This window comes from Caretta caretta, chromosome 8 (genome assembly GCF_965140235.1).
Source record: "Caretta caretta isolate rCarCar2 chromosome 8, rCarCar1.hap1, whole genome shotgun sequence".
Taxonomy (NCBI): domain Eukaryota; kingdom Metazoa; phylum Chordata; order Testudines; family Cheloniidae; genus Caretta; species Caretta caretta.
The window spans coordinates 85,324,029-85,344,853 of NC_134213.1; the positions used below are offsets into that span (position 1 = coordinate 85,324,029).

A 20,825-nucleotide genomic window follows, 5' to 3' on the forward strand; every position below is an offset into this window, starting at 1 on the left:
TCCACAGGTTGATTGTGTGAAGTTCTTTCTTCCTTTTGTTTTTAAACCTGCTGCCTATTAATTTCATTTGTGACTCTTAGTTCTTGCATCATAAACACTTCCTTATTTACTTTCTCCACACCAGTCATGATTTTATAGACCTCTATCTTATCCCCCCTCAGTAATATTTTCCAAGATGAATAGCCCATCTTTTTAATGCTGTTCCATACCCTTAATCATTTTTGTTGCCCTTCTCTGTACCTTTTCCAATTCTAATGCATCTTTTTTGAGATGAGGCAACCAATACTGCACCATATTCAAGGTGTGGGCATACCATGGATTTATATAGAGCAGAGGTGGGCAAACTACAGCCCGCAGGCCACATCCGGCCCGCAAGACCATCCTGCCTGGCCCCTGAGCTCCCAACCAGGGAGACTAGCCCTCAACACCCACACCCTCATCGTGCCATGCCACCAGTGCTCTGACCCGCCGCTCCTGCCAGGCAGCGTGGTGGCATGACTGGCTCTGGTGGCTGGTAAGGGGGCAGGGAGGGGTTGGATAAGGGGCAGAGGGTCTGGAGGGGCAGTCAGGGGACAAGTAGCATGGGGTGGTTGGATGGGGTGGAGGTGGTCAGGGGGTTGGACAGGAGTGGGAGTCCCAGGGGAACTGTCAGATGGCAGGGGTGTGGTTAGAGGGTCAGGGCAGTCAGGCACAAACCTTCCCTACCCAGCCCTCTATACAGTTGCACAACCCAGATGTGGCCCTTGGGCCAAAACGTTTGCCCACCCCGATACAGTGTCATATTTCCCTCTTATTTATCCATTTCCTAAGGGTGCCTAACATTTTTGACTGCTGCTGCAGATGTTTTCAGAGAACTATTCACAATGACTCCAAGATCTCGAGTAGGAACAAGAACAGGAGTACTTGTGGCACCTTAGAGACTCACGAAAGCTTATGCTTAAATAAATTTGTTAGTCTCTAAGGTGCCACAAGTACTCCTTTTCTTTTTGCAAATACAGACTAACATGGCTGCTACTCTGAAATTTATTAGAGCATAAGCTTTCGTGAACTACAGCTCACTACATCGGATGCATAGAAGGGAACACACACACACACAGAGATAACTGGGAAGTTACTATAAAACTGTAAGAGGCTAATTAGTTAAGATGAACTATTTTCAGTAGGAGAAATAAAACTTTTGCAGTGATAATCAAGATGGCCTATTTAGACAGTTGACAAGAAGGTGTGAGAATACTTAATTTAGGGAAATAGATTCACTATTCTCACACCTTGTCTTACAGTTTGTATAGTTCCCACTTATCTCTGTGTCTGCGTGTGTGTTCCCTTCTATGCATCCGATGAAGTGAGCTGTAGCTCACGAAAGCTTATGCTCTAATAAATGTGTTAGTCTCTAAGATGCCACAAGTACTCCTGTTCTTTTTGCGGATACAGACTAACACAGCTGTTTCCCTGAAACCTGAGTAGGAACAAATAATTTAGACACCGTCATTTTGTATGTATAGCACCTATCAACACTGAATTCCATCTGCTTTTTTTTGCTCCATCACCTAGGTTTGTGAGATCTCCTTTTAACTCTTCATTGTCAGCTTTGGACTTCACTATCTTGAGCAATTTTGTATTGTCTGCAAATTTTGCCACCTCACAGTTTACCCTTTCCTATATCATTAATCGATATGTTGATCACCACTGGTCCCAGTATAGATCCCTGGAGGATACCACTATTTGCCTTTCTAGATTTTGAAAATGACCATTTAGTCCTACCCTTGGTTTCCCGTGTTGACTAGTTATTGATCCATGAGAGGATCTTCCTTCTTACCACAATATTATTACTGCAGTTCCAGGACATTAGTAGCTATGCTGCAATGAATGATTGTTTTTTCAATATATACATTGAAGGATACTTCAGTATGAAGTTGTGTAAAAATATCAATAATTATAGAAACAAGTGTGTGAAAACATTTAATAAAGGATCTCTACATGCAAAGTCAAGCTGTCAAAGACAGTACTAATATCTTACTGTAATTCCACACAGGGAGCTGAAAATCTTAACATTTAAACATGATAAAATGAGGTAGTTAGTAATACCAATGCTGAGACTAAATGCTTTAACTTCCACATGTTATAAAGGACAACTAATTTTCTTCATTGGATGCTTTATTGATGGAAGATTGAACAAGATATAATTTATAGATAAATTCGTATGTGTAGTGATAGCTATTGCTGGATTGACTACAATATACAGTACCAGAATCTTTCAAAAAAAAAAAATCTATATAATATAGTAATTAAAGCGGAAGACTAGAATATATTTAAGCAGTGACTAATTAGAACACTAGTTTGCTTTGTACACCTTTTCTTATCAGTGGTCTTCTTTAACAGAACCACCAGTTAATTTAGAAAAACAGTCTGACTGGCAAAAAGGCTTTTAAAGAAAAATAACCTTAAAACAGGCCAATTGAAATAAGGACTAGTGCTCTGCATTGACCATTCTATTAAAAAAATGGAGAACTATTTTGAAAAATCTTTTAGGACATCTGTAACTATAAATAAGCTGGGGACTGTTAAAGGCTATTTTTTCCTTCACAATTACCTTTAATATGGTCCAACTGGAATTTCATTTAGTCTTTCTCAGTCAGAACATGGTGACCAGATGCAAACACACAATGCTATGGGATGTAAAATGGAGGCACTTTAAGCGCTCCAATGAAGACAAAAACGATTTCATCCTTCAGAAAATATTTTTCATAGCTACTTTTATTCTTGATATTTCTTTCGCAACTATTTTCTCAAGTGCTAATGAAGTAGTAGTTCAAACCAATGACAAATTTTCAATTAGCAGCACATTTGGCAAATCATAAGACTGTAGAGTGGCAATCTGTAGAATGCTTATTACCAGCAAGTCTCAATCTACACTCAAACACCAATTATATTGGATTTCCAGTAGTAAAAATATTTTCTTTAATAAAGGACTTTACTGGTAGGTAACAACTGTATTTGCTGAGAACAAAAACCTTTACACTTAATTGCTAGGAGAAGAAAACTTGTGTTTCAGTGGATAAAAATGGTAGTATATCCTAAACAGGATGTTTTAAATGCACAAGTGTCCACTAACATCAAAGTGTTCTAACTGTAAGTATCTTTTCTCTGCTTCTCTTAAATACAGTGCTCAGGGCAATTCACTGTCAATACATGCTTATATTATCAAGAAAAATGTTTTATGATTGATGTTGTAGGAAATGCAAAAAAATTAAGTCATTCAAGTACTCTACTAGTGGTACTAATACACTGTTGTTCTAAGTTAGTGTACAGAGCTCACAGGTCCACATATATAGATGCAGATAAAAATGTTTCTTTTCATCTGTTACAGACCTGCAATACATGTAACATCCACATAATTTATTTAAACAAGCCATTTTGACACAATCCACAGACAAAGTGACAAGGTTTACTGTATAGTGATAATTTCTTACTGTACTGATGTAAACACATTAAAATGAAAAAATATATGCAAGTATGTTTGAGATGAGTTTCAACCAACAAAATCAAAGCAGCTGAGCATTGCAACCTTTTGCTTCTGTAAGGTCTAGCTCACAAGTTCAGGCTGTACATTTATTCTTTGAAGGATGTCTTCAGGCATACAAAAAACAGGACTGACAGGCTTAATTTGTTCGTCTCCTAACAATGATAGTCCAGCAATTCCAAATAAGGTGTGAAAAGGATCCACCTGGAAAAAAATTAACTAATTTATAACACACTGACAACTAAAACCCTTTGGATGAGTTTACAGTGAGAGAATAAGACAACTGAGTTGCTAGAAAAGACTGAGAAAGCTCAATGGTGGTTGAAGATTTAATTTCAGAGAACAATGCAAATGCACAACTTCCTGGTTTTTAGTATGCAATTACTTTAAAAATAACAGAAATATTCACACACATTAAAAGAAATCAATAGCCAGCTTCAAACTGTATACATTTAGGATACAACTTTGAGATGTTTGAATTGATGATGTTTGTTGCCACCAGAAAATTTTTTAAACCTGAACTCAACAGTATGCATAAAGATAATGGAAAAAGTCTGACAGCTCTTTCCACCAATTCCTCTATTGTATTGTTACAACATGGTAAATCCAGCACCTCATGATTCTACTATATATAATGTAAAAGTTATAGGCTAACCTGGTGATCTAAAACCCGATCTGCCATAAACTCCACATTTTTCACTGAACATTTTATTGGTGTTTGGCAGTCTCTCTGAACATAGAGTTGTGCTGACAGGTCTTATAGTAGGGGTTCTCAAACTGGGGGTTGGGACCCTTCAGGGGGTCATGAGATTATTACACGGGGGGGTGTCACGAGTGGTCAACCTCCACCTCAAACCCTGCTTTGCCTTCAGCATTTATAATGGTGTTAAATACATCAAAAGTGATTTTAATTTATATGGCGGGGGGGGAGGGGGAGGTGCACTCAGAGGCTTGCTATGTGAAAGGGGTCACCAGTAAAAAAGAGTTTGAGTGTCTCTGTCTTAGAGGGAGCCAGAGGGACCTGCATACACAACTGGAGGGAAAACAGGAAAAGAAAAATGGGGCATAGAAGAAAAATAAAATATAGGTAGGAGGTAATTCTCCGAGATTTAGCGATTCCTTCATGAGATTAGAAACAGATTTTCCAGAAGACTGCTATGCAGTTTGCATATCCCTACACAGACAACATAGAAGGCTACTTACTTAAACCCTTAGGCTGAGGGTATGCCTTCAGTGATTTAGCCTGCATCTTCATTGCAAAGTGGGCATTGCCAGCACTAGTGAAAATAGAAACCAGGGCTATAACCCATACCCCACAACTGTGCTGGCTAGCACCAAACTGAGAGCACCACTTAGCTCAGATGACAGGATTGTGTGTGTGGACAATACCCAAGTAAGAGCCTGAGCTAACTGCACTAAAGAAACCCTTAGGACTTAGTTCACAGCTTACTAAAGTTCCTTACATTGCTCTGCTGTGTAAATAAGCAATAAACTAGGTGGAAACAGCCCCCTGAATATACCATCTGTACAGAAGGCCTCACTGGCCAGTTTACAGCTGGCTTAAGGGCTCTACACTGACCCAGCTACCAGCCTCCCACATCTTAGTATTCTGATATCGCCTAAGAGCCTCAGCCTCGTACCAGGGCCCTAACATACTAAGCACTGAACAAAACACAATTAAAAGACTGTCCCTTCCTCAAAGAGTTGGCATAGCAGGCAGATCATGGGCATGGCCAGAATGCATAGCACTGGCTATTCTCTGCTTCCTAAGGCCCATAGATAGGCCATTAAAAGCCAAATGTAAGCTAAAGGAGCTCTGAGGCTGCTCTAAATTTACACAGGAGACTTGGCAGGCCCCTGTATGGCCCCAAAGTTAATGTTACTTTCTAATTCTCCTTAGAGACATTAAAAAAAGCTTCCTGCTACAAGTGTTGGGCTAACTTAGCAGACATGGGCAGGCCCAAGTTACGACAAGCCAAGCCTGAACAAGTAACTATTGTGAATATATTTATAGTAAATAAGGGAGGGAGAAACTAACTAAACTCACGATTGTGGGTATTAGAGAGACAAAGTACATGAGGTAAAATCTTTCATTGGACAAACTTCTGGTGAGAGAGACACACGGTTTCTAACTACAGAGCTCTTCCTCAAGTCTGGGAAAGGTATTCAGTCTCTCAGGTAAATACAAGTTGAACAGAAAATTTAGCTTTAGTAGCAGCAAATATTTCAATTCTCACAATAACTGCCACAACACTGTGTTTTACTGATGACCAGATTGTAATTTGACCTTAAATATACTGCCACAATTTTTAATGGGAAATCTTAAATATTATTTTCACCTTCCATTTTCATGTAGCTCACTTTCATCTTTAGTTTACCCAATGTTTTTTGTTTAAATTAACACATTTGTCTTTGCTAAATTCTAAGCCAGCAGTGGGTCAGGACCCCAAAGTGGGTCAAGACCCCATTTTAAAGGGTTTGCCAGGACTGGTGTTAGACTTGCTGGGGCCTGAAGCCCAAGCCCCACCGCCTGGGGCCAAAGCCCAAAGGCTTCAGCCATGGTGACTCAGGCTTCAACTTCATCCCTCATTGGTCGGGCTCAGGTTACAGGCCCCCTGCTGGGGTGGCAGGTCTTGGCGGGCTCAGGCTTCAGTTCCCCCTCCTGGGGTCATGTAGTAATCTGTTGTCAGTAGGGGGCTGTGGTGAAGTTTGAGAACCCCTGTTCTAAGCTATAAATATCCAGAGCATATATTCTTAATGTTTTCCAACACCACTTAACTGAAAAGAAAAAAAAAAAATAATCAAATGTAACTGGACAAGTCTATTTAAACAACTTTAGTTTTTACTTCTCTTTTTACTGTAGCATTTTAAAATGTACACAGTCACAACTGCAACAGAGTCTACAATCTTATTAGCCTGTTGCTTTTTAAAAAAATGTTTTTTCAGCCGTCTGCTGGGGCTTTAAACAGGAAAAGGCTCCTGAATTCTCAGCATGGGATAATCTGCAGATATCAAAGACTGTCACATGCTCCCTCAAGGAAACAGATATGCTAAGTAGCATTACCCTGTTCATACTCATGTACTACCTGCATTGGTTTAATTTTTTATTATATAGAACATAAAGCCTTTTGCAAACCTGTAAACCTTGAATTTCAACCTAAAATGTACATTTAAATGAACTTGCCATATCTCCTGGTCTGTCTGCAAATCCTCCAGTCTCCTCATCCTGGCAAGCCAAGATAAAGCAGCGCAATTTCTCTCTGTCAATCCAATGTAGTCTACCAATTATCTTCAGGGATGCTAACACCCACCATGAATAACATACATCTGGTAACTGGCAAATAAATATACGAGTATTACTTTTTTTAAATACATGCGTTGCAGTAGTAACACTAGGTTTCGTGAAACCACTAGCCACATCATCAAAACATCACTGAGTGGAGTACAACTCTGGAGCATTGTTTCTTGGGCAGAGAACAGAGTTCCAACACCCAGCTTATTCACAGATGGCCCTTCCTCCTCCTCCTGTCCCCCAGCAGCAGAATCACAAGTGTTCTGCTGCTTTTGAAACCTTGAGAGTCTCTTTGGCAGCATTTTGGCTCTGAAGAAGACAGCCATGAAAATACCATGTAAACGAGGAAGAGGGACAAGAGACTTTGAGGACAGTATCAACTAATAATTTAAACAACAAAAAAATCTTAAGTTTGAAAGCATTTGTCTGCTGCATCCATTAAGAAAACTAGTGCTAAGAAGTCTCCACTTGCAAGTCAGTCATTCCGGATTACATTATTCAATTGTTGGACACATACAATAGAGTCCCACAAAAATTATAAATCCAACAAAGTATTTTTCTCATTACTTTACGAATGAACATTTATAAATCCCGTAGTACACAGCATTCCTAAAACATCACAATATATCCAGGCCCTGATTCAGCAAGATATTTTGAGGCCTTAAACTATGCTGAGAACATTGCATCTTCTTAAACAGGGGCCTATACTGGATGATACAGCAAAGGAATCAAGATTAAGAGTAAAAACATTTGAAAAGTTTTGCAACAGCATTTGAGAGGAAGTCCATGATATTTTCCAGGAATTAGAAAAATATTTCTGCTTCTACACTAAGAGTTTTATTTTTTTAAAAAAAGCGAACCAAATACCTTCTCTGGCCTTCCATTGAGACCTCCAGAGGGTAACTGACGTTCACAAAGCCACCAGCCCAGCAAGTCAGCATTTATTTGGTGCAACTGGCCTGTTATAGCCAGAAATCCTGTGCAACAATAGATCTAAAATTACAGACATAAAGTTCATGTGTATTTAAGAACTAAAAGTAGCATGTAATAAGACTAAATGTAGGAAGATCACAAAGCAGGATTCCATTATTTCACATCATGCTAATAGTTAAAATAAGCAAGTTAGAAAATTAAGTGTTCAGTTTACAAAGTGAACATACTACTCCACTGTTATGATTTTTTAAATCTTATCAGAAGATAACATTTTTACTAATGTACTCTAGTTGTCATTAAAAGCAAAATGTAATTTGTAGAGTCCTGAAAGATCAGACTGAACATTAAGGTATTTTCTTAATGTATGCAGGACCTTACAGGAGACTCAGAATAAAAAAAACCTATTTTGAGGCGGACTGTATAACGTTCAGTTGCATGTTTCATAAATAAGTTTCTCTATATTGAGTAGTTTTTATATTTTCATTTAAACAAATAAATCCTTCCAGATTATGATGCTCAGAACAATTATGGAAAACGAACAGCTGATTATTGTGATTAAATCTATACTGAAATAGTACTAAAATGTGTTAAAGTTAACTTCTATCAACTGGAGGTTCGGAGTAAGTGTTGGTATCAACTTAATCCAAAGTTAAGTTACATGTAAAGTTTCTAGAGGAAGTCATACAGGTCATCTTCCTTGGCATTTATCCATTCTTAATGATATCTTAATTCTTAATGAGCTCTAGTTGTACCCCTTCACCTTACCTCCAGCTAGCCTGTCACCTTAAAAGAAATTCCACCAGCACCATCAAGAAGTTAACCAAGTTACCTCTGCAACATATCAGACTTTACCGTAGATTCCACTCTTACCTTTTATTCTAAATTCCACCTGAACTATAATTAGGCCAAACAAGTATTTTTGCTACCAGAAGGTAAGACATTTGAACAATATGCAAGCCAGTAAATTACAAAAGTTCTGATATGCTTATTCTAACAGAGAAAAAGTAGATGATTTCAAAATTGTGCTCTAATCATATTAGAACATTTGAGATATTTCCTCCCTAACAAATCTGAATGTTAACTCCTTTTTGAACCGCTGCATACTGGTCTTTCTTTTGGAACTTTTTTAATTACATTTTTAACTCATCCCTGTGAAGTTTGAAACAAAAATTCACACCACTATACAAAATTGTGGTTCTGATATGGATTTTTACAGACAAAATTCAGCTTCTAGGCCTCTTAACAGATGAATTCTGTACTTGTGTCATTTAATGGAATAGTTCTTTACACACATTTAGGAACTGAAAAATGCTTCAGTCTGCATTGCCGACAGGTTTTAAAAACAATGATAAAAAGTAAATATTTGATACTTAAGAATTTCTTGCTAATTTAAAATATTTCAGTGTGAAAGCAACAACACTTACCTGCCCTGCATGTGATTCAGAACCTGGTCTGCAACCAAATCCTCCATCAAAGTTCATACAGGACAAAACAAATTCGACTGCTTTTTCCACATCAACAACATCAAGCTTCCCCTGCAAGTCAGAAAAGTCCTTTTAACATTTTATACTACCACCAAGTAAATTAAGTACACCTACTGTAGCATCATTTGTCTGCCATCCACAGAAAACTGTTACATATTTGTATCTAATAGCCACCCTATTGCAGAACTTACCAAAAGAGCTAGTGTTGCTGCAGCACAGAAAGAGAACCTTGTATCTATTTCTCCTACAAAGGGGGAGAAAAAAATAGTATAACTACAGAGAACTATATATATATATATTTTTACAGGCACACAGAGAATGCATGCTATTAAAAAGCGTACAGTAAGTCACTAAACATGGGTGTTTCCCTGATTAAATAGAAAACACTCCAATACTTTACACCAATATTTTCCTCCACCAGCCAATACATTCACATTATTTCCCAATAGGATAACACTAAACAAATATAAAGTGATCGGTATGTAACCATGAATTAATAATCCTTTGATCACTTTGTGGTTGCCAGATAAATATCCAGGTTTACCTCAGTTAAAAGTAATTTGTAAATATGCTATTTATTTTTCAGTTTCTAAAAAGCACCCACTGCACAGTCTGTGCACTGAATGGAAAGAGAACTGGTTAAACCATGTCAACACAGAGACTCATTCACCAGTAAATTACCCACATTACCCACTCTCAGCTCTTCAACATCATAATCTGAACGCCACAAAGACTCAGAACTTTGGACAAAGCAAGTTAAAGAGCAGTGTACCCTCAAGAATACACCAATACCAGGCTCCACAATGCTCAAGGTCCTCAGCTGGTGTGAAGACACAGATCAAGAAAGGTCTCTTAGGCAAGGTCTACACTAGAAACTTGCAAGTACAGTTTCATCAGTTAGAGGAATGATTTTTATGACATTTCTATAGTGGCAAAAAAGCCCTAGTGTAAATATTTATATCAGCAATGGGCAAACTTTTCGGCCCAAGAGCCACATCTGGGTATGGAAATTGTATGGCGGGCCATGAATGCTCATGAAATTGGGGGTTGGGGTCCAGGAGCGGGTGAGGGCTCTGGGGTGGGGCCAGAAATGAGTAGTTCAGAGTGTGGGAGGGGTCTTCCGACTGGAGCAGAAGGTTGGGGTGGGGGGGTGAGGGCTTCAGCTGGGGATGCGGGCAATGGGCTGGGGATGAGGGGTTCGGAGTGCAGAAGGGTGCTCTGGGCTGGGACCGAGGGGCTCAGAGGGCAGAAGGGGAATCAGGACTAGGGCAGAGGGTTAGGCTGCAGGCGAGGGTCAAGGTGCAGACTCCGGTTGGCACTTACCTCAAGCAGCTCCCGGAAGCAGCGGCACGTCCCCCCTTCCGGCTCCTACGCAGTGGTGCGGCCAGACAGCGCCGCACTCTGCCCCATCTGCAGGCACCGCCTCTGCAGCACCCACTGGCCACTGTTCCTGGCCAATGGCAGCTGCAGGGGTGGCGCTTGGGGCAGGCGGCAGCATGTGGAGCTCTCTGCCTGCCCCTACAAGAGCTGGAGGGGGGACATGCTGCCGTTTCCAGGAGCCGTGCAGAGTGGGGCAAGCCCCAGACCCCGCTCCCCAGCAGGAGTTCAAGGGCTGGATTAAAACGTCTGAAGGGCCGGATGTGGCCCCCCGGGCCATAGTTTGCTCGCTCCTGAGTTATATTGTTTAAAAAAAGGTGTGTGTTATTTTGCTAAGGGAACCAACCATTATACCAGCAAAAGCTGTGCATACATTAGGAGGGGTTGCTGTATCAGTAATCCTTTTCCCAGCGTAGATTAGACCTCAGTAATTAGAACTCAAATCAACACTTTAAATTGTACCCCAGATACAAATAGAGAATGAGTGCAGTTTTTCAGAACTGGTATAATATCCTCCTTGTAGCTCCTATCACCAATCAAGCAGGTAACCACATTCTGTATTAGCATTAGCTCCTGAATTTTCCTCAACGGTAGCCTCATTTAGAATGCATTTCAGTAATCCAATCTGATAAATACTAACAAGAATATAAATTGTCATATCCTTGCCTGTGTATTTTATTACTATATTATGACAAACTGGTTCAATGTAAAAGTTGGTCATACATATTCAGCACCATTTTAATACCAACACATAGCTTGTCAACCACAAACTGATGCTTATGGATTTACATATGTTGAAATACCTTGATCGTTTCATTTTATTAACTGAAAAATGAAACAATGGTTTTGTTGTAACTGATATTCAACAGGATACAACATTGAAATATTAAAATATATTTTATATAAAATAAATATTTTAAAATGTCAACAGAAGAAAAAGTGAACAAACATACCGTTTAAAAAATCAAAATCAAAGCAGATCAATATTTTTAGAAGCTGTGACTGCAGACGCAGATTTGTGTCATTGCTATGCAGAGATAGTTCCTTTTACAAGCAACAGACATACCACAACTTAGAATCACTAGATAGTAAACTCAAAGATTAATATCTGATACAAATTACACTGAAATGAGAAGGCACCCTCCATCACAAGCTCTAACAAGTTTTGAGCTTTCAGAAACTTCTATGAAGGCTGTTCAATTTTTGTTATTTAATTCCATTTTTCTATAAGTTTAGGGTCATCTAGAAAAGCAATGACATGTGACTGGCTCCTTTTTACACACGGAGGGAAATAAATGCAGTTCATGCACAATACACAGTGAAAAAACATGCAGGGCAACTTAATCTTAACTGCTTCATTATATGAAATATGTAACTCATCAATGAGATTTTGAAGACGTAAGTTACCCCATTTGTCTCCAGCAAACGATCCATCTTCTTTTTGCAGGCTCTTTACATAGTCAACAATTTTATTTACATCAACAACATGGAGACTATCATATAAGGTAAGAATCTGCAAAACAAAAATAACTCAAATCAATTACTAGAAGGATAAAGTTTCCTAGAATTTACCAGAGAACCAGAGCCCTAGTTTTCTTAAAACAAAACACAGAATTTAATTTTATCGATGAACATAAATCACTAAAACTTTTCACTACCATGAAAGCTTCAGCTAACTACAACCTACCCAACATTACAAGCTTGATTCCATAAAATTTTAAAATTCCCAAATTAAGATGAAGATTTCCATGCATGGTCTCAACACAATCTCTTTCTCCACTTTAAAGTTTTAAAACAGTCATTTAAGTTAGGCTAGCATCATGGAACATGGTATTGATTTATTACAGTCTGATTATGGTTGAATTTTGTTAGGAGATAAGGATGTTTTGGGCTTGTAGTAGTATGTATACCTAAGTAATGGAAAGGTGCAGAAAGCTTTTGGATAGGTGCATTTTTACAAATACAGATTAAAAAAAATCACAATTTGAGTTTAAAAGTATAGACTAGTCCTCAATAAGCAGCACATGCCTGGTAATAGTGAGAAGAATTTTAAGTTATGAACAATTTAGTTAAATCATATTATAGGAAGTAATTCAGTTGACTCTGCTCAAAAAAGCTCTTGGAAAAACCTCTATGGAGTGAATTATAAGGGGATGGTGGAGAGGAGAATTTCAACAAAATTTTGAAAAATTTCACCCAGGTCTAAGTTCTCTTTATCTGCTGATTGCAATTTAAGTCCTATGGAGTTGCAGAAAACAAATTGAGCAATTCCCTAATTCCAGCCACAGTGTTTGGAGTAATCTATATTTTGCAGTTTACAGAGTGTTGCATAATACTCCAGTGTTGCAATATGCTTTTTTAAATTGAAAAACAAACATATTAACATTGCCATATTGTGTTCTAATAAAGTTGCAGGACAGGAAAAGCAGAAATTAAGATTCTTGTGGCAACTTGCACTTATTATTTTGGATTAGCAGTTTAGAATTCTTAATGTATAATATAAATGAATACAGTATGTGCAAGGTGGGTTAGTTTAGCATTGCTAAAAGAACCTTAGATTCGCATTTCCTGACTTTATTTTAAATTTGTAACTTAAATTTTCAGTTTAGATTTTTATATTTAGGCTGCAATCTATTGTGGTTTTATTACCTTATAGTAACATCAATATTAAGCATAAGGAGTTTAAGAAAATCAGAAGGACCTCAAGACTTATTCCCTCTCTATACTGGGCTGGGAACCCTATGTACATATCTTTTGGCTGGCCAGCGTGGATAGACCCAAACTTGGTCCAGAATGTGTGGTAACTGATTAAGACACTGAGAATAATTTATGACGAGCAGAAGTGTGGCTCTATACCCACAATAGCTGGGACTCACTCAACCTAAAAAAAGAGTGGGCACAGCAATTTCCTCAGGTCTCAGAGTAATTCTAGAGCTAAAGTGTGATAATCATCAACTTTAGATTCAGGTAATACATGCCAAGACTCATCACTGACCTGCGATACTCCTGGGCCCCATCTCTCAGTACCAGACACATCTACTCTATTTCATGCTATTCAAGGATTACAACCCACAACACTTCTTCCCTAGAAAATGATTTATGATACAAGAGTTTTTAAAATGCCATTTAGATACATGTGGTCCCAGCTTGTCTATAAATCTATAAGTTGAACAATTTTTCTAATGAACAAATCCGGCTCAGATAAAGCATTTCAATGTGACAGCAGAAAAATGAAATACCTTGGTGGTACCTAGAACAGTCAAATTAATTTATTAAATCAAGCAGTTTTCACTTACTTCCAATATTTTCTTTTCTATATATTTACCTGGACAGCACTTAGGGTATATAAAAGGTGAGGATCGTGACCTATACTGGCACTTATTCCACCGCACTCATGTTGACATGATTTGATGAAGGCTAGAATTTCTTCTTTGGTCATTCGTTGCAGCTGTCCCATGAGATCCATTACTGTCAGTCCCCAGTAGACACCGCTCATCCTCAAATATTCCGACATACAGTACTCCTAAGTAGCACAGAATTTTAGTTCTTAAGCAGACAAAGACATATAAACAAGCAGAGCCCTGCTCGGATACAAAAATTTGGATCCGCATCCGATCTGCAAAGATGGTAAACAATACAACTGCATCCGCAGATGCATATATCCTATATATATATAGAAAGCGGGTATCTGTGGTTTTGCAGGGCTCTGTAAACAAGTGGAGATTGTATTTTTTTGTATAATGCTGCAATTTTGTAAGTTAGACTAAGTTCTCTGAACTAGAGATCTAGCCATTACCAAATCCTCCCCATCCAACCAACAAGCCAAGTTGTACTTTATTTTAAGTTGTTTACTTATGAAAGACAAGCTTTCTAAGATGGCTAAGATGCTGCAACTGATTCAGTGAATTTCTGCCTTTTACTTAATTTTTCCATCTTAGATGGCTGAGGCATAAGGTCAAGTTACTTGCCCATATTTATGCAGCAGGACAGTAGCTCAGACCAGATCGTAAGTTACAATCTTCTTGGCTCTGGTCCTTTGCTCAAGTCCTTTGCTTAAATGGTCCCCTCAAAATAACAGCCTAACATTCAGTTAATTACCTAATTGCTATTTGCCAAAATTGAAGCAAAGCAATTTAGAGCAGTAACAGGAAGAAAAAAAACCTAATTTATTGTAGCTTAATATATTGTTATAAATCTTTCTTGATCAGCATTACCTATGATTTTTCATACTGTATTGTAATATTCCATAGTAATTTATGTATTTTCTTGCTACAGGTGAGCAGGAGAGCGAGACCATACACATGGCATAAGAGAAGGAAGGTTTCAGTCAGAGGCACCACACTTTAAAACGTAATTGAGGCCATCTTGTTGGGAGACCTGTCGTATTTAAACATCTAATTTTATTTTTCTGTATGTTTTCTCTGTGTAGCCTTATGAATATAAAATATATACAGATATTCATAATTGGTTTAAAAACCCCCAAGCACGACTGCTACAGACTACTCTGGAAAAAGGTACTAACTGACTAGAATGTCCAATTCGCTTAGTTTGTAATTCTATTAAAACGTAGCTGAACAGTACTACTATGAGCAGAATATAAGAGATTAATTTAATAAAGAATTATACATTCTATGTCCAGCTGAAGTCATAAACCTGCCCAATATTGTAATACACATCACATGGCTAAACTAACGATGTGTCATTTTTTATTAAAACGCTGCTCCCAGAACTGACCCTATAACATGTCAAGTTATGCCTCCAGCATATTGAGGATTTTTAAAGGCTATCTGTATTTGAAAGGATTTGTAAGTACTCATTCTCAAGACAGGTTTCAGAGTAGCAGCCGGTTTAGTCTGTATTTGCAAAAAGAAAAGGAGTACTTGTGGCACTTTAGAGACTAACAAAAGCTTATGCTCAAATAAATTTGTTAGTCTCTAAGGTGCCACAAGTACTCCTTTTCTCATTCCCAAGAGAAATTCCTCATGTTTTGGTATTTCTGGCACAAAGGCTAAGGCCAGACCATTGGTGGACTTGAAAGGGGAACACTAAAAATCAAGCCAGACTGAAATGGGGAAACATGAGGTTCAATAATTTGTGCCGATCAGGAATTTTCTACCAAAACAGTTCTGTCAAAAAAGCTGATTATTTGAACCAGATATGTTTCAAAGCAACGATCTCCTTTGACAAACTTATATCAGAATTCCAGGTGGACTGCTGTGGAGCCTAGGCTTCCAGGGTCTAAGGATCTGGGATAGGTAAGACATGTGGACTACTTGAGCGCTGGGAACCTGGTTCACAGCTCAAGGGCAGTCTTATTATGCAAGGCTTCCAGGCTCCTTGCCATGGAGTCAGGACCCAGAAAGCTCCGTCTGTCACAAGGGCTCAACTCCTGTATCTGCAGCAGGGAACCAGGGTTCTCAGGGCTTTCAGGCTCCCTGCTGTGGAAACATGGAAAACCCACTGTAGCCTGGCCTCTCAGAGTATATCTACCCTGCAAACAAACAAACAAACTAATCTATAGCTATAAGTAAGGCCCTACCAAATTCATAGTCCATTCTCGTCAATTTCCTGGCCAGAGGGTTTTTAAATTGGTCAATTTAATGATTTTAGATGATTATATCTGAAATTTCAGGGTGTTGTAACTGTGGGGGTCCTGACCCAAAATGGGATGGGGGGGTTGCAAAGTTGTTGTAGTGGGGTCCCAAGATTGCTACCCTCACTTCTGAGCTCTGAAGTTCATGAGCTTCCAACTTCCTGCAGTTAGAGGAAGTTCGCAGAGGTGGAGGTGGGTAGGATCTCCCCCCATGTTGCTGGGAACGCCCCAGCCGGGGGTTCCTAGCTGCTAGTCCACACCACGGACAGATTAAGACAGGGGCCTGGCCAATTTGGGGACCCACCCAGGAAAAACACATGTCCCAGCCCCAGAAAAAGCCCCAGGTCAGAAGCCCCTACAAGGTCACCCTGAGCCCTGGCAGGAGCTGCAGGGGAAGAAGCCCTGATCCTGAGATGCCCCCAGGCCCACTGGAGCAGCAGTAGGGGGGAAGCCCTAAGCCTGAGCTGCCCACAGGCCAAGGTGGCAGGAATGTAAGCCCATAGCCCCGGGAGAGGAAGTCCCGAGCTCATTGCAGAAGCCACGAGGGGTGTGTGCGCGCATGTGTCACGGGATCCCCGACCCCTGGCTGGAGTGGCACGGGGCAGAAGCCCCGAGTCCAGGCAGTCTGTCCCACCCTCCCGCATCCGCCCTGGCTGCAGCCGTCAGGAGCAGAAGCCCCCAGAGGAGGAAGCCCTGGGCTCGGCGCTGGAGCAGGAGCCATGCGCTGGGGCAAGCCCAGAAGCCGAGGCTGCCCCAGCTGCAGCCACCAGGAGCAAAAGCCCCCAGCCCGGCAGGAGACACTGCGGGAGGAAGCCCCGAGCTCGGTGCCTGGACCCAGAGCTGCGGCTGGGAAGGGGGGGGAAGAGAGTCCGGAGCCCAGTTCCTGGGCTTCTGCAGCAAAGAAGTGAGGGTATACCACCCTCATTTCTGCACTGCCCCTGGAGGTGGATCTGATCTCCCCACCAAGAGTGGCCCTGCAGCAAAAGGAAAACTCCTGTCCCTCCCCAGCCCGGATGGACTAGCAGCCCCAGGCTCTCAGCAGCAGGGGAGATCAGATTTTACCATGACCCATTTTTCACAGCCATGAAATTGGTAGAGCACTAGCTATATGTCTCACAGCCCAGGCCTGCAGACTCAAGCTTGCGTTATGGTGCTAAAAACTTCTGTGTAGACATGCCCACTCAGGCTGTGAAACCCGGAGATGGGGGTGGGTCTCAAAGCCCAAGAGGGAACATGCACTATTTTAGCACTGTAGGCAAGCCTGAGCTTGTAGACCCAGGCTCTGAGATTCGCTGCCACAGATTTGTTTTTCTATAGTGTAGACATATCCTCCGGGTCTAGGCTCCCCAGGTCTACAAAAGGAGGCTTAGAAGCCCCAAGAGCCCTAGCTTGAGCCCAGACTCCCAGGGTTTCCAGACCCCCCTGCCATGGAGTCAACTGTCTCAGGAGTCTAGGAAACTGGGATCCCCAATCCCTGTGAAACTGACAAGAATCACATTAATTTAAGTCAGCAGCTGCTGGGGTCCAGGGAGCATATTTCATTTTGGAAATGAAAGATTTTCCAAAAGATTTTTCAGAATTTCTGGCTCACCTGAAATTTCAAAACATTAAAACTTCCAGTCACTGGAAATCCTCAGGTTTGGCCAACTCTATTGGTACTCATGTGGAAGATACTCAAATGGCAGAGTTAGAGATATTATCTGTCCCCATGTGGAAGAATTCTATTTCATTATTGTGTTAATTCAGCACCAGGCTAGTGATGCTTTCCACAATATTTGTATAGCTATATTTTTAAACCTGTCTCTTTCTTTTTTTTTTTTTTTAAGATAGTTACATGGAATTATATTTGGAAATGTAGAGTGAAAGTTTGGCCCTAATGCTAAAGCTCCCAGTGATTTCACTGGGACCAGAACGTAACTCCTTAACTGGGGATCTTGCTGGATGATCCACTCAAATAGAAACAAGTAGTTTGGCCTCTCATGAGACAGTGAGAAAACAGCGATCTAGGTTCCATGTCAGCAACAGATGTGGTCATCTTCTCCTACAAAATACTATAGGAGGGATGAATGACCAACCAACAATATAAATGTCTCTCTTTCATAAAACCAGATAGGGTTGGTTGGCTAAGGTTCACTATTAACAAGACAGAGGTATACGTCTGGTTGGCTAGGAAAAATATATGAAAGAGAGAGGTGCACCTGCCTTGTGTTACCTGAATTCCAACATAAGGGTCCTGTGGGAATTTCAGATGCTTTTGAATATACAAACAGCAGCAGCAGCCAAGAGTGCTTCCTTTTGTCTATGTCTGGCAAGGCTAGCTGCAGTTTTGCCTCTCAGATGAACACCTCTGCAATTATCTGTATCCCTTTCACCCTCAGACTAGATTACTGTAATACAATGAATTTAGGGCTACACCTAAAATAATATAGAAGTCTCAAAATAACACATTTTCTAGTAGAATCCAGATTAAATCCAGTGATGCTGAGGCTCATTATATCAGGTAGAAATGCAACTATGGGACATACGTGATATTTGTGAAGATGTTGTATCACAATAGCACAAATTCATCCTAATAAGCAAAAAAAAAAAAAAAAAAAAAAAAAATCACATTTCCTAGGTCTCAGAGTAATTCTAGAGCTAAAGCAGTGATCTTCAACTTTAGAGTCAGATAATACATGCCAAGTCTCATCATTGACCAAGGAAAACCACCATCTCCACCTGTCAGAACATCAGTCTTTTCTTTTAACCCTTCCCTTTGCATTCAGAGACAAAAAAAGATATGCAACTTTCTAACTCATCACCTGCCAACCTACTCCTACCAGTGCAGGAAATGGCAAGATATATCACTGTTGTCAGAGTATTATCAATAGTGAAATAAGCAAATACCTACATAATCGTCTTTCTTTGCACCATAAGAAGCTATGTAATCTGCATGTTTCTCCAAAAACAATGTGCTTGGTGCATCAGGTTTTATAACAACATCCTTTTGTGGCGTTCCCTTTAAAAAAAAAAGTTAAGTTGTATTATCAATCTAAAGAGGCCTCAGTATCTGATTTTTAAGAAATGTATTATTGTTACAAATAACACATAAATTGATAGTAACATATCATACTGAGAAATTAATTCATTTTATGTGTACCAGTCAAAGCTGAATATTTGTCAGCACTGCATTTCTTTTAAACAGACGTCTAAGTCTGCTTTATTCTTTCCAGGTTAAAATTTCCAACTTATTTTACAGAGCAAAATCTATAAATAAAAACTTCGATAAGTTTACATTTTCACTAACCCAGATACATATTAACCAAACTAGGTTTCAGAGTAGAAGCCGTGTTAGTCTGTATTCGCAAAAAGAAAAGGAGTACTTGTGGCACCTTAGAGACTAACCAGTTTATTTGAGCATAAGCTTTCGTCAGCTATAGCTTACACTCAAATAAATTGGATGAAGTGAGCTGTAGCTCATGAAAGCTTATGCTCAAATAAATTAGTTAGTCTCTAAGATGCTACTAGTACTCCTTTTCTTTTTATTAACCAAACTAGAAATTTTAACACCCCCCGCCCCCCACCCATTACACTCAAGGTGACGCTCTGCAGCGAATCCTTGCCCGCCTACGCTTCAGGTGGCGGGGACGGGGCCTCGTGCTCATCGCGGCCCCGATTTCAGGTCAAGATTGCTCAGCTCACAGAGTTCAGATTCCACCTCCCAGCCTACCCCCAAATCCCTGCCAGCTCCGCAGCGTCAGCCTGGGATCGCCCGGCCCCTCCTCGTTACACATCCCGAGGCCCTCACAGGCCGGGGCCCCGCCCGCCCCGCTGCCTGAGGACAATTCCCCGCACCCCCGGCTCCATCTCCGGCTCAGGCCCCATCGCACCCCTCCCCCTTAGCCACGTTACCCCAACGGCCGCCACCCCGCTATCCGGGCGCTTGGGCCCCGCTAGGCTGGCAGCGGGCGCCGGGCTCTACAGCCGTCAGCGCGGGGCGACGGGCCCAGCAGCGCCTGGATCGATCCGCGCTCGCCAGGCGCAGGGCGGTGCCCCCCGCCGGACGATGAGACGCGACCTAGCGGGAGCCGGCAGTAAAAGGGTGGGGCAGGGCGGGCCAGCAGCGCGGGGAAGGAGACGGAGACCGCCCGGAGAAGTCGGCGCCACGCGGCAGGAGCGGGCGAGCGACGCTACCCACCATGTTAGCAGCCTCCGCCGCACGCGCCACCAACCGTCAGTCCTACGGGCGACTGGTTGAGGGGGAGGAGGCGGTGCCCCCGCCGGCCTTTCAAGACCCCGCCATAGCTGTCCCTGGCGCTGCCTGGTGACTCTGCAACAGAGCCCTACCTAGCTCTCGCTGCTCTAGGGCGGAGCCCGCGCACCAGGCGCGCGCCCTGACTGGCGGTGACCCGGTTCCGCTTAGGTGCACTGCGCGCGGCCTGCCCCAGGAGGATCCCGGCTGACAGAGAGCGACCACGTGGGGCTCATAGGGGCTAACGGGGGGGGGAGCGCACGGAGAGGCCCCGAGTAGTCGCGCGTGTGCCGAGGGCGGGACCGGCGGGACCGGGAGGGGGAGGCTGCGCCCAGCTGCGGCCAAGTCAGGCGAGGGCCTGAGCCGCGCGCCCGACTCGGGCCGTGGTCACGCGA

General features: G+C 41.4%; 1 protein-coding gene and 2 non-coding genes across 5 annotated transcripts; all 3 read right to left on the reverse strand.

Annotated features, from left to right (window-relative positions):
• Positions 1-1,946: 1,946 nt before the first annotated feature.
• On the reverse strand, positions 1,947-20,616 carry RABGGTB (Rab geranylgeranyltransferase subunit beta). Of its 3 annotated transcripts, none has more exons than XM_048860864.2 (9): positions 20,377-20,605; positions 19,090-19,197; positions 13,932-14,129; positions 12,014-12,119; positions 9,421-9,473; positions 9,170-9,280; positions 7,680-7,805; positions 6,705-6,854; positions 1,947-3,724 (listed from the first exon to the last, which is right to left on the reverse strand). In XM_048860864.2, the coding sequence occupies exons 1-9, from the start codon at positions 20,377-20,379 to the stop codon at positions 3,584-3,586; spliced, it is 996 nt and encodes a 331-aa protein (XP_048716821.1). In that variant the 5' UTR covers positions 20,380-20,605; the 3' UTR covers positions 1,947-3,583. The 3 variants fall into 3 exon arrangements, with proteins under 3 accessions (XP_048716821.1, XP_048716823.1, XP_048716822.1); XM_048860866.2 differs by lacking the exon at positions 20,377-20,605 and adding an exon at positions 20,091-20,234; XM_048860865.2 differs by lacking the exon at positions 1,947-3,724 and adding an exon at positions 3,836-6,298 and having other exon boundaries at positions 20,377-20,616.
• Positions 13,518-13,602, reverse strand: LOC125642039 (small nucleolar RNA SNORD45). Its single transcript, XR_007358247.1, has one exon. It is a non-coding gene; the product is annotated as a small nucleolar RNA SNORD45 (small nucleolar RNA).
• LOC125642040 (small nucleolar RNA SNORD45) lies at positions 18,814-18,896 on the reverse strand. The gene has a single exon (XR_007358248.1). It is a non-coding gene; the product is annotated as a small nucleolar RNA SNORD45 (small nucleolar RNA).
• Positions 20,617-20,825: the final 209 nt, after the last annotated feature.